This window comes from Myiozetetes cayanensis, unplaced genomic scaffold (genome assembly GCF_022539395.1).
Source record: "Myiozetetes cayanensis isolate MyiCay16 unplaced genomic scaffold, myiCay2020 scf2-11, whole genome shotgun sequence".
NCBI lineage: Eukaryota > Metazoa > Chordata > Aves > Passeriformes > Tyrannidae > Myiozetetes > Myiozetetes cayanensis.
Window position 1 is genome coordinate 59,279,187 of NW_026087411.1, and position 14,516 is coordinate 59,293,702.

General features: G+C 38.7%; 1 protein-coding gene across 3 annotated transcripts in view; it reads right to left on the minus strand.

The window, feature by feature from the left end:
• Positions 1–2,491: 2,491 nt before the first annotated feature.
• The window catches only part of LOC126640674 (ectonucleotide pyrophosphatase/phosphodiesterase family member 1-like), a 53,951-nt gene continuing 41,926 nt past the window's right edge, over positions 2,492–14,516 (minus strand). For all 3 annotated transcript variants that reach the window (XM_050316664.1, XM_050316666.1, XM_050316667.1), the window contains 9 exons: positions 13,178–13,265; positions 11,157–11,332; positions 10,593–10,644; positions 9,405–9,559; positions 7,952–8,087; positions 6,905–6,985; positions 5,774–5,906; positions 4,912–5,068; positions 2,492–4,146 (listed from right to left, as the gene is read on the minus strand). In XM_050316664.1, coding sequence (XP_050172621.1) covers positions 3,979–4,146; positions 4,912–5,068; positions 5,774–5,906; positions 6,905–6,985; positions 7,952–8,087; positions 9,405–9,559; positions 10,593–10,644; positions 11,157–11,332; positions 13,178–13,265 — 1,146 coding nt within the window. In that variant the 3' untranslated portion in view covers positions 2,492–3,978. The remainder of the gene's footprint in view (positions 4,147–4,911; positions 5,069–5,773; positions 5,907–6,904; positions 6,986–7,951; positions 8,088–9,404; positions 9,560–10,592; positions 10,645–11,156; positions 11,333–13,177; positions 13,266–14,516) is intronic.

Here is a 14,516-nt window from a genome sequence, read left to right on the forward strand (position 1 = left end):
GAGTCACAGGATGCCAAACCTGGATTGGTTTCCTGTAATACAGAAGTTCCCAAGCTATGGCAGACACCACTCATGGTACACAAGCCACCTTAGCGTGGTGCTCCAAAACCTCCCAGACGGTATACAAGTTATGCCACAGGGTATACAAGGGTAAGCAAGAGATGTTGCTGCTGCTGGCAAACAAACAAAATTCTTTGGAAACTTCTGCTTTAGTAAATTGCTGAACTCATACCGACTCTGTCCCTCTACTCCTCAGAAGGGTAAAAACAGTTTACCACAGCACAGTAGTAAAAGCACTGAATACAGACCCTGCCGTGAGCCCCAGGCTGGTTTCCTGAACTCATTAGCGGTGCCACTGTGGGCACAGTGTTAGAGCAGCTGCCCTGCGACCTGCAGCAGAAGTTCCTCACAGTGCTCTTACTACTGAGCATCCACTCTGGAGAAGTACAATGGACAACTTATCCTGGCACACATACCTCCTCAGCAATAGGCTTGAGATTTGCAGCAGATTTGGGAAGAAGGGAGGTCAGAAATGCAATCTTTGCTCCTAGATGAGCATCCTAACCACAGTCACAGATTTAGGCTTTTCTTTATATTGCTTTTTGTCTTCTGGTCCCCACGAATCTCATTTTCCTGGAAAAGTGGGTGTCCTCCCATGCAGCAGAGAGCTAGCTCCTCCCAGCTTGCCAAGTATGGTTTATAACCTTGTATTTAAAGGGATAATTTTGTACTTTGAATCTTCTCAGACTAAGGAAAGGCAGGAGCCCAGGCCACCCACTCGCTGAATGACACAGGGCAGCCTCTGGCAGGTGCCATTAGCAGATGCCTGTTGTGTACTGGGCTGAACACTGTGGTTTAGTGGATGCTGGTTGTGTCAAGAAGAGATTTACCAGAACAGGCCTCTCTGAAACACAGGCAGTTAGGTATTACTTCATTTTATTAAAACACATTGGATCCTGAGGCAAACAAGAGCAAGAAACCCATAACACATTAGTAAAGCAAATTACCTTACAGTTACTGATGGCAGCAACCAGTGATATAAATCTGGTACCACCTGAATACCTCTGAAGGCACAACTCCATATGTACTTTTTTTCAGCAGCAAAACCATCCTGAGGTGTCCTCTTCCCCACTGCTCATTCCTACTTCACGATTCCAGAGCCATCAGCTTCTCAGGTACATTAAGGCTTGTTTGCCTGCATTTTCTGACACATGTCATTCCCTAACCAGTCCATCCCACTGGTTAATTCATCCCACAGTTAGACAGCCCATACCTACAATGGATGTTCCATACGGTAACTTCAAGCCATTTTTCCTTTCTCCCTGAGCATAATGTCACAAGGACCAGATTAGCTCTGTCTACCCTGGAAAATCTTTACAATCTGCTACCACCCCTCTCCTCAAATATCCTTTCCTTATCCTAATAAAACATCATTGCTTAGGAGATAGAGACAGACCAGCACCTTCCCTGCTATCAGTGGGCACCAGCTGCAGCCTGCAGCATTTCCTGGTGCCACTCCTGAGAAGGTCTGATGACACATGACACTACTAGGCACATCCAGACCAATGACCTGTATTCTGCCCCTCCACTGTCTTTTTGACATGAAAGAAGGTCAGGCTACACAGCAAAGAAGCACTTACATTAAATAATACTGACAGTTAAGTCACAACACTGTTGCTATGACACCTTCCACCTTCACCTACTGAGAAGGCTTCCTGGAGCTCTGATAAAATATATCAGCTGAAAACAGGAAACATTTTATATCTAGATGGACAAAGCTGTAGGTTTTTTCAGAACTGTGTTTGATGGTGGCTGTAGCATTGCTCCTTAAGGCCCATTGGCCTTCAAAAGCACAACCCAGCATCTGCCATCCTAGGGTATCACCAGCCACTGCATACCAGGACTAGCACTAACATTTATTCATATGCTCTGACACCAGCCTTATAAATATTTTTAAAAATCAAAAATGAAGGAATTAAATGAGCAAAACTACTTACACTACAATTAAATCAGGGTAACTCTCTTCCTTGTCAAGTTGACTTGTCATTTTCTGACAAAGCCACATCCCAAACCTCTCTTGATGACCATAGTAGCTTTCACAACTGCTTTTCATTCCAAAATCCTCCCCAGGTCAAACTAGCAGTCATCTGCTTGAAGCCTACTGGATAATTTTTACCCAGGAGCTAGGCCCTGCCTTTTAATTGAAACTGCCATCACTTCACTTTCTCAAGATGTCAACATTTCCTCTATTTGCATTCAGGAGACAATACCTGTTCTAAAAAAAAAAAAAATTAATATTTGACATTCTTTCTTCCTACCTTCCCCTTCCAATAATGAATGTAACTAACACTCCAGCTGGAGAAACTATCCACAAATCACAGACCAAGAATTGATGCAACCCCCTTTCTACACCCAAAAAATAATGTGAAATAGTGCTCTATATCTGCACCAGTCAGTAGCATTTGGTACAGAAAGGATCACAAACAGCACACTACTTCCAACGGTTTTATTGGTCACAGGCAATGTTACAAAGCAGTTACACTGAATAATGCTGTCACAGTCCTATCATAATGTGAGGTTGCTACAACACATTTGGATTTCACACAGTGAAACTATGTTAGGAAAAAGAAAATCATACTTGTAACATAAGATCAAGAAAATACATTTGGTTAAAAGAAAAATGGTCCCAGAATTTCAGCCCACTCAAACTGAAGTTAATGGAAAAACTTCCTCTGACTTCAGCAGGCTCTGAATCCAGCCTTCAACATGCCCTGACCAAGCTGTAAGGTAAAATGTCTCTCTGCTCAGTCACAGGCTCTTCATTCTTCTGACATACTTGTGCGTGACGTATTTTCTTTTTAAGTGAGAACAACATAAATGTGTAATTGACTATGCCAAATTTCATACATAACAGAGCCAGTGTTGGGTCATTTAGAAAGTGGGAGACTTACAAAGGTAACAGCTTATATACTGGAAAAGGAGGGAATTCCTACACTCCTGAGTGCCTGTAGCAGCTGTTTGTGTAGCCTGAAAGTTTCCAAGAAAGCTCATTACATGCTTCTTCAGAGTTTGCATCTCTGACATTGTCTCTGCATTCAAAAACGGGATTTCAAAACCACAGCTGACAAAATCATGTACCAAACTAAGGAACACATCTTTGCTTCAATAAAGCAAAATCTTTTCATCAAATTCAAGTTTAGTTTGAAGTAAGATAATTATTTCTAGGAGCTCATAGATATCCCTGAATCAATTTCTTTTCATTTTTAATGCATCCTGTACCGCTTGGTCAGATGATGCAGGTACAACATGCAAATTGTGCATCAAATTCTCCGCCTGTGTTGGAGCCACCAGAGGGCACCAACATACCAAGGCTTCCCAGCCCACAGTGTTCCTGTAGCCAGGAGTCTTTTCCGTGCCGGGGAAGTTTTGGTTACCGGTCTTACTAACCAAAATATAGCTTCTTGCACCGTAACGCTGCATTATTTTGTGAGACCCAAAACTCAGAATGTAATTCACGTTTCAAGGAAAATTGCAGTGAGAAGTACTGTTGTTCAGATTTCAATGGTCACAAAGAATGTAGTTCTTTACCAGAACTGTGTTTGCTAATTATCTGGATTTTTAAAGTTGCATATTGATCATAACCCATGCTTTATAAACTTCTCCCTCTCCAGTGCATATCAAAGATAACATTTGTGTTCGTGTCTCAGACTGTGATGACCAAATGCTGTTAGCATAATAACAGACAAGGCTCTACCACATTCAAGTGGGAATGACAGGAGCTGCCATCCTGTGTCACAAGAATAGTCCATCAGGAGTCCCTGAGATACAAATATGGCACCCACTCTCCTCCCTACTGGCATTTTGGTCATGAGTTCTCAATAAATGTTCCAGCTTATTTAAAAAAAATGTTTTCATTAATTAAAAACAGTCTATTTACAAATCAGTTGCGAAACGGATAATAACATTCCATAGGAAAAATCAGACCGACTCAAAAGTTGGTAAATATGTTTTTAACTGTAAAATCTCAGATACTGGCTGGTTTCTGTCTTGATAGAAGCTGAGTCCCGTAATTAATTCTATATCTCTGATCCGAGCTGTATGAAATTTCATTCTCTCTTCAACCCACATGGACTCAGACTTGCCATCCTATTGGGACAAAAGGGGAGGGGGGGGAAAGAGGTTGTAAAAATTTTTTCCTGATATACATTTAAACTATTAACAAAAGAAATTTTGATGTTTCATAAAGACAGAAAGCAGTAACTGTTGGCAAACATCTAACAGAGTGTGCAGGATTATAAAAAAATTTACAAGCTTGTCCGAATTCAGTACTTGCTGTTACTTCCTCAAGCATACAAAACTTGTAGCTACACCAGATCTCTCCACCATCTCTTTGATAAAACTATTTCTGAGAGCTGTGCCTGACTTGAGTAGTGACTTCTGTAAACCCTTGCTGCAGGATATGTCTATACACTTTCCACACTTCTTTTTTGGTGTATATGGAGTGGAGCTATGTGCATTCCTATCACAATACCAAGGTGCCTCAGTTAGAAGCAATCAGTACTCTCCAGGAACATCTGTGTTTTCTTTTGGGAATGCATATACCTTAGCACTGACTTTTCATTGTGGGTGATCCCTCCTGGCAGTTCTTCATCCTTCTCAGCTGTTGACTGGATAATTGCATTACAGAAGTCTATGTATGTATCACATTGATTGTCTTGGTATACTCTGACTTCACCCTGCTAGCTCTAAGTTTTGCTTGTTGAACAGGGAACTTTTATTGTCTTCTCTCTCTCAAGATGATCATGATAGGCTGTACCCTTCTTACAGGCTTTAAGTAGTTAATCACTATATCAAGCACAACAAGCTCAAGTCTGACTTCAGATGTTCATGAGGACTGAAGAGACTACTTACTGCACAGCTTTCACTGTTATCTTCTCTGTGAGGTACAATGAAAGACAAGGCATCCAGAGACCCTTCACACTCCAGAGGAGTTTCAGAAATGTTTTTACAGCTAGTCAGCACAATGAAGAAGTGGGTTGGAACTAGAACTTCTGAGTTACCAGGGTATCTGAAATACAAAAGATCTTTCTGTAAATCCACCAAATCACATTTGCACAAAGAACAAATGACAGCAATCAGCTGTATTCTGGTATATCAATTTTAGCAATTCACCTATATTTCCCAAAGACAGATTAGGTCTGGAAGGAAAACTCCAGATTACTATTCTGCAAATCAAGTTTGTCTTGTAAGCACGTAACAAGTTTGATGAGGTATAACATCAAACTGATTTGTCATAAAAATGTGTAAAACTGAAGAGTTGATGAAGAGTTCAGCCCAAGCCCATTTGCCTGCTGGTTTGAACCAATTTTCCTAACTAGCATAACTCACAACTTGTAGTGGAACACTGCCAGCTCAGAAACCATGCCACTAGGGATAAGTCCTTGCCTCGTCCTCTCCTAGAGACAAAGTCCTAAGTTTTCAGGCTAGTGGACATTCTTCCATATGCAACAGCTTCTCTTACACTTCACCTTCAGATTTTAGGATGACACATTTCAGAGGTGCATTTCCTTTCTGTACTTGTTGCTTCTTTCTTAACTTTATTCTTCTGCATCTGCTTAGAGCCATCTGTCTGTCTCTCTGAACTGATATAACCTGCAAAGGGCCCATCTCCACAAGATTTCCTTCATAACAAGCATACTTGTTAGACCACTTTTGATACTTTTAGACCACTAATGGAATAAAGAAACAGGATTAGAATGGGAAAGGTTCTCACCTTTTCAACTTTTCTGGGGTATCATAGAGCCCATCAGAGTCATAATCAAACACAGGACCACTGACTACATTGACACCGTTCCTGGCTGCAGCATGTTCAGGTAGCAGGTATTGATGGAAGTAGTTCCATAACACTGAAACACAGTAAGGGAAGAGTGAAATAATCTCCAAGATAGAAGTTGCTAATAAAACTCTGCAGAATATTCAGTGGAGTATAAACTGACATACAAGCTAGGAAAATAGTAACTTCTACAGGTGTTTAGTTTTTAAAGGTTGCATCTAACTGGGAAGCAGCATGGACTGCAATATCTCCTGGTATTGTGGTTTCACAGTCACCCTACCCACAAACCTGACTGAGGCATAGTTGTGCTTGCTCCCTTGTGGCTTTGGCTTCCTTTCCTTGGAAACCAAATCATGGAAAGACTAGACAAGGAAAGGCCAGAGAAGACCATGACTGCCTGTGTCTTGCCTCACTATCAAGTTGGCCTGGCTAGCTCATACACCCACACCTATAAGCTGGTAAGTATCTAATCTATATAATATTTTTAATTACAATTAACACTTGAACAATATTTCATTACAAAACAGAGTATCTCTTTTGTCCATAAGTGCCTTCTTTTTCACCCCTGGAATATGCTTCATCTCTCTCAGCCAGCCATCTCATGTTTGTTCTCTCCCAGGGAAGTCCAGGTCTTGATAATTTTTCTACTGGAGACATGCATATTTTCCTGTTTCCTTAGTGATTGAGAGCATAAAATGGAGCTCAATATAACTCCCATAACTATATATACGGTATCTGGATTCTCTAGAACAAATTTGATATAAAAACCTACTTAGGTGCATAGGAAAACACAAAAAAAATGTTAGGGATTAAATGAAGATACTTTACTCCCACATAATGAGCTAGTTGATTAGGAATCATTAGTTCATGACAGTGAGTCTTTTTCACAAGAATGATAATCCTACTTCAAGGAACTTTTCACTGAGTTATGTGAAAATCACAGGAATTCTTATTTTAACAGGGGTAGCTTAACCAGGGAACATTTACATGGTTTGGAAGTAATAAAAAAAAAAATCAGCAATCTTTCTTATATTCAACTGTGCACATAAAATATGCATACAAACAAAATACCTTTAAATGCAGGATACATTGGCACAATGTTGCTGGTAAGCAAAGCATCATAGTGAGGGCTCTTTGCATCTATCATAAAATCTGCAACAAAAAAAGGCAATTAATTACTTGCATTCTCATGTTTTTAATGAAGGGTGTAATAACATTAAGATGGAGCTGACCTAACTTCACTTTCCAAACCTGATGTGGGTCTAAGTGCTAACTTCAGTACATACTGGATTCCATTTAAAATAAATAATCTTAGTAGCAGCAGCAATTGCACTTCCAAGATATACAATTAGTGAATTTTGGTGAGATTTAAAAATATCAGAATAGGCTTCTGAATTGTGGGGAAGGGAATAAAATTCACGACTGTCAGACCAACTGCCCTGAGTGCAGAATCTATGCCTAAAGATAGGAGCTCTACTGGAACTTTGCAAATTCCATTTGATGCAGATGTTTCAATAACCTACTGCTTGGTACTCTACACAGTTAAGAAAAAAGGCTTCCACATCACATCAGCAACAGTTCACAAACAATTGATCCACTTAAAAAGAGCTAAGTATTTTGTAATATATTTGAGAATCAGAACTATTTTCTTCATACCAATGCGGAATGTCTACACTAAAGACCACATATGGCACACAAGAGTATATTTCAAATAGAAAATAAACTTATCAAGGCCATTTTTTATTTCATGAAACATCCCCAAATTTTACTTCGGGTAGTTCTAACTAACATCTGTCATACAAAGTGAATTTGCAATTCATTGGCTTGCTAGACTTTACTTGATCTTTACATGTTCCTTCCAGTTTCTTCTATGAGATGCCAGTTTAGAAACCTGATAAGTTTCAAATCTTCTGGGAAGTACTAAGTGACCTTGGACAACCTATCGGATGCTTAAGCACTTAAATTGTTCTTTCTCATATGCTGAAGTGAACTTCAACAACTCAGCAACTACTGCTTCATACTCTGATTAGTTATCAAGAACATCTACAAAACACTATATCTGCTACATTACAAATTATTTAAATGAGATATGCTATGTAACAAAGGCAACCTACTTACTTGGAGGAGTAAGAAAACCGTAAGTGAGGCGAGGATGACTATTGTAAAACCAACATGTCTGGTTATGGTTCTGTGAAACACGAACATCTTTGTGTAAACAGCTGAAGGTATCTTCTGTAGCAGAAACCCATTTGTCCTATCGAACAAGAAGAAAGTATCATTGTTAAAAGCTGGCTTACAATAATTCTCTTGGTATGAGAGACTGCAGAACTCTAAATATTTAGCTGCGACTGCCTTTAAGAGTGTTAAGGGACTTGAGCAAGACACAAGAAATTTTCCTCTTCTGTCAGTGGAAAACGAGCCCTTCCATCCACTTCACAGATCTTGGAAATAAAGTGACCAGAACTGCAGCATTTTAGTCAAATTGAGAATAACATTTTCCAAAAATGAATCTAGGTGTCCATTAAAGATCACCTGATTTACAGTAAATGTACTTGTTCATTCAGGCTAGAAATCAGAGACAAAGACAGATGTGTGGGCCGCTTGTTACAGTAACTGGTTGGTTCATGACACTAAGACACTAACCTCAAAATATTTAGGATCAAGCAAACCTTGACAGAATTTAGCTAAATTTAATTATAACAGTCATTATTTAAGACCTGTGATTACCACATAATCAAATTAAAAAGCATCCTCTACAATCCTAATTCCTTCTAAGCATGATATAGCTTCTAAATTGTTTCTGAATAGGAAAGGCCAACTTAAAAAAATTTCCATTCACCAGATCAGTGCTCTGCATGAACAGGTGTATCTTAGCATAGGTTTCAGGACAGCAAAGACCTGATTTATTTCCACCAACCTCTTTTTTTCCCCAATCAGGATTACATTCTGACAGAAGGATCACATCAAGGCATGAACACTTCAAGATAGTCTAGAGATTACTTTCTCAAAAGGATCCTGCCACATTACAAACACTGACCATGAAAACCATGTTGAGACCAGAGTTTCAGGATAGCACTCACAGACTGCTATGGCAGACCTACTCTGCCAAGCAGTAAGCCAGTGCAGACTCACAGGGGTTCTATATCAGTGCCAATGGACTCCTCACTTCCTAGTGGATCTGCTCACTCTAGAGGCAAAACTGTTACACTCTAATAAATAAAAAAGAGCCAAAGTCAATCCTTATCAGCATAGTGCAGAAAAACCTCTCACAAAGTTCCTCTTTATATCATACATGGTTTGACTTAGTTCCCTGGAGGTAATATTACAGAGTCATTGAGGTTGGAAAACTCCTCTAGAATTATCAAGACCAACTTTTGACCAATCACCACCTTGTCAACCACACCATGGCACTAAGTGTCACATCCAGTCATTTCCTGACCACCTCCAGGGATGGTGACTCCACCACCATGGTGACTCACAGCACACACAGATCTAAGGAGCCTTTGGGAATAACTGACATTCAAGCATTTTATTTCTCAAGGTTGCTACTAAACTTTCTTCATATACTTACATCTTTGCTAACAGTGTATGCACTCCACAGAGACATCCTGTAGTCCTTGCTGTATCCACTCACATAGCGGGAATGGTAAAGGAGGCAGTAATTATGTCTTTTCTGCAGAACCCTGGGTCGTCCGTAGGGTAAAGTAAGTTTCTCTGTCTTCTTAACTGCAACCAAAATAGTGCTTATTACTTTTCAAATAATACTGGTTGTTAAGTATCTTCCTCTTTTATACACCTTGGGTTGCTTTAATTTTAAATTGCCAAACAGAGAAGTCACAGTAACAGAACAAAAAACTTTCATTCTTATATCCAAGGCACAGTTTCTATGCTAAGGCAAAAGTGACAAAGACAGTATAAAGCAATAATTTAAACTTACATTGCACAAATAAAGCTTATATTTAAACCAAAACATTTTCCCATCTAAAACAGAAGGTTAATCTAAGTTGCAAAGTTAAAGTATTTGTTGACTTTCTGTTTCAATTTAAATATATAATGTGGGATCTGCTTCTATGTAACATTTAGATGGGAGAAAAACCAATTCTCATGATTTGAAATTACCGATTGTAGTAGAAACCATAAAGTCGTATGTAAAAGTGACATTTAAAGGACTAAGAAATACAATGATGTAAATAAAAAATACAGTGAAGCACTGGCTGGATTTTCAAATATATTTTCACTAAAAGTATGTTGCCACTATGATGTCAGTATTTGCATTGATTTCTTATCAGGTATTTCCACTTACACCACTTTAGCTTCCCATTCTGGAATGCTCATTACTTCAGTGCTGGAAAAGTCAAAAGTATCAGATTATACATATGCCATAAAGACACATGTATAAGGACACACATTTATTTGAGAACAAATTGTTCAGGAGGACTAGATTCAAAAACATTGGAACCATAGAATGATTTGGGTTGGAAGAGACCATAAAGATCATGTAGTTCCAACCCTGCTGTCAAGGGCGAGGACACCCTTCACTAAACCAGGTTGTTCAAAGCCTCATCCAGCCTGGCCTTGAACACTTCCAGGGATGGGGCATCAACAAAGTCTCCAGGCAGGACTATAGATCTAATGGGTATTTCAAAGAATTTTTACATCATTTACATGAGAGTTGCTCAAAAGTTGAAAAATACAAGATGTTTGATGCCTAATAAATTGTTAAATTTTTAACTTATACTATCATCATCTAAGTTCTTACCTTCTGCTTCAGTGAGATTTAAACGCTGATTAAAATCCCTTATTGGTAAGCCCTAAAATCATAAAGCAAAAGCAGTGAGATTCTACAAAGTATTCTACAAAGAATATCTTGAGTTGGTACTACACCTAAAGTACTGCATGTAACTTCTGTCTTGCAAGTCATACATATACAGAACTCACTGATGTGCACTTGCAGAGGAGCTACAGGGAATTTGCAGAAACGAATGGGTTTTGCCACAAGCATACCTAACAGACTTGAAAACCACAGCCCAAACACAGAACAGAAATTTCAACATAACTAAATGAAGTGAGCAAGAACTGAATGCTTTCCCCATCAAGATTCTGTGACATTTTTCCATAGTTTTCAGAGGTGAATATGACTTTACATAAGCAAATTGTGAAAATTAATACACAAATACAGGCTAGTACCCTCTAACTCCAAGCAAGATTTGATTTTGAAATGAATAGTAAGGGACTGTGAAACATATCTGGAGAATGCAGAGCTTCATTCTTTGAATACAACGCAGACTTCTGCCTCTATGACTTGAACCATTTCAGTACTTACTGCTGTCCTGCAGGAGCAGCCAAGGCTCACTGAAAAGGCTCTTTGTCCCACCACAGAGCATTCAGAAGGATGGCTTGTTTCTTTGGGATGGTGGGGGGTATAAACAGGGTTCCTTAATAGATGGTTTAAGCGTCCATGAGTTCCATTGTTTGGGGCTGGTTTCAAATCAAGCAAATCTATGAAAGAATTCAAGCGATATTAACAGAAGGAGAAAGATTGTAATAGCTGATTGTATTGTGCTTACAAGTATGGATGAGTCAATAAAGCTGCACTGCTTGCTGCTCATAACATCCAATAAGGAAAGCAATTCCCTATTTAAAAGGGACTACACATGTTTTTAATTAGGGTTCAGGATGGTATTAGTCTGCTTATAAGGTTGAGTAAGTTCCCTCAATTAATTTTATATCAGAAAGTTAACATGCTGGCCTTTATACATCCTAACTTCTAATGCCTTCTGTACAGAATGGAGGAAATCTAGACATCAATGAGTGCACTTAAACCATCTGATCTGTCACTGAACTCACTTCACTGTAAGCACTCTACCCCTTCCATACAGCATACACAGAATAGCTCAGGGGGACACAAGAAGGTATTTCAATATCAACCATGATAAGAGAAGACAGAAAAGCATACAAGGCTGAGAGAGACATGCCTGTTTCCTATTCCAGTAAACAATTTAAACACATGGTTTAAATACAGTATACTTGAATACTGCCACTGATCTCAACCATTTGCCATGCTCCCATTAAGTATTTTCTGGATCAAACCCTTTGGTAATACTTTACCTCTCACAGATGTAGCACAGGTTCTAACAAGGGAGGGAAGTAGACAGGAAATAGTGGAAAACAGGTAAAGACCTCAAGGGGAATAAATGAATAGAAAGTGGTAGATCTAGTGATAGACTTTTGGAGAATCATAATGAAGAAGGGACAAAGCAACAAGGAGTAACAGTAACTTATTGTTAGAGGGAGGAAAAGGGGGCCACGACGCATCTAATTTTCAGAAAAAAACACCACTTCTCTGGTGCAATGTTAGAAAATTAAGTGAAGAACATCTGTATATGGAACAGCCAGTCTGAGATCCTCATACACAGAAACAGACTGTATGGAACAGCAACCAATCACGAATTCTAGAGTGACACCATAGAGAGTGGAGAAACTGGAAATCTGAGTATTGCAGAGACAACTAGCTCTAGAGGAAGACTCCAAGGTAATGGGACTACAGACTAACAAAACAGTTGCAGTCCATCAGAAGACCAAAAACCTCACATATTTGAAACACCTGTTGTATTAGACAATGAGAATCGGCAGGAAAACATTCAAAGCTAGTATTAAAAGACACAATACAGAAATTAAACAAGTGACACATAAAGGAAGAATTTGAGAGGGGTTTTTTACATGAAACAAGTAAACAAAAAGAAAAAAAAATCCAAATTCCATCGAAATTGAAAACCCGTTTAAATTAAGGAACTAAAATTAAAAATACAGTAAAGTAAAAAAGAAGAAAACGCATGACAAAATACAATGAACCTGCATAAAAAGAAGAGGGTGTGACTGACATAGGCTTTCTGGAAATGAGCTGCCTGGCAGCTGCACCCATACCCATTACTCTGCTTGTTATTCATTGTTCTGCCTCAATAAGGTCACCTGAGTAATCTGATAAAGCCTCTAATTAGATATGAGAGAGAAATATCCCTTCTTCTTGATGGTAGAGAGATTGCAAAGTAGCCAGTTTCAGTAGCGGTGAGTCAAAGTGTCAGCTCTGGAGCAGCCAGAGGAATACACAGATCAGTGGAAAAGAGACATACAAGGTGGCCTGATCAGGAGATCCTAAACCGCTGTTAGTCATTTAGAGATAGACCTTTCTCAGAAAAACAACAGCTTTTTATTTGTGAAAATCAGCAGCAAGTCTTAAGGATGAGTTTCTAAGGACACTTAAAAATCTGTTACTGAAAGATCTACAATGCCCAAAAGGTATCACATTTTACTGAACAAAAATGACCCTCATCAAATTGTACTTACCACACAATAAATTATATACTTCAATGTTTTCAAATGGATCAACTTGAGTACCAAACTTGAATCCTGGTCCAAAACCAATAAAGATAGCCTAGGATTTACAGAGAAAAGTATAGTGGAATTCAGTTTAAGACAAGTTGAAATGGAAAGTATCTTCATATTCAGAGAGCATTTTCTTCCAAGAACTTAATCTTTTCTTTACCAACATAAGTTGGATCAAGTCAAAAGCATGAGTTTTTCTTTTTAAAAAAGTAGATGTGTAAGAATAATTTTTAAAAGTAGTAAAAGAGTATTAGGAAATCATATTCTGTCTCATTGCCTTTAGCCATTTATGAAGTCCCTTGCTCTTCTCTGCTTTTGAAGAAGTTAGTCATTTTCTTAAATACTTTAAGAGATTTAATGGAAATGTTGATCCAAAATAACCATCACATTTCATGTCCTGTAAACAATTTGGAAGCTTTTAACTTAAGGCTATAAAAACATCTGTTGGTAGAAATGTTTTAAGTGGTTTAAGCAATGAAAAGGTCATAGGCTTCTATGCCTGGTTTGCAGCTGTTCATTCTTCTTGCACCATTTCCTGAGCTGTACTGGACCTGATCCAGGAACACAGCCAGCTCAAAAACTTTTCTGCTTTTTTTTCCTGATGGCTCTTTTCCTTCTGGTTCAGTTCCCCAGCCTATTTGACGCTGCAGCCATCCAAAGCCTACACCAGCATACAGCAGGGTTTGCTGCATGAACAAGAACAAAGAGGGAAGGGCAACAAATGCCTAAACTCAACTGCTGCCAAAAATAATTGCTTTAAAACTTATCCTGAGATATTCAGTTTATTTTTTAATGAAATGAAACAGATTGTACCCATCAGTGGTATCAAGATACTGCATGAGCTTTACACTTTATAGCATCTCCCTGGATAAGGTCTCCAAGCTTTTTGCAAGAAATGCAATTGTCTCAGATTTCACAAAAGTTAAAAACTCAACTCTACCAGCTTTTTTCAAGATTAAAGCATAACACAGGGTGTCATTCCGCAACTATTAATACTAAAATCTGTAGGCTAATAATTTACTCAACAAGCCTAATTTGAACCAGATGAGGCAGGGACATGCTACCTCCTTTCTCTTGATTTTGGTAGTTACAGAGTATGAAATCTCTGCTGCTATAATGTTAGCCACAATAAGGATAAATTATATCTGTTTTAAGACCTGTTAGGGATGCTATGAACTGACAATCCCAAGTGTGGCAAAATGCTCGAATAAACATACTGAAAAAAATTTACGCAGTTAAACTGTATCAGAGAGAGACAATATGTGAAACTGTCATTAGGTATCACATGGCCTTGCTGGTT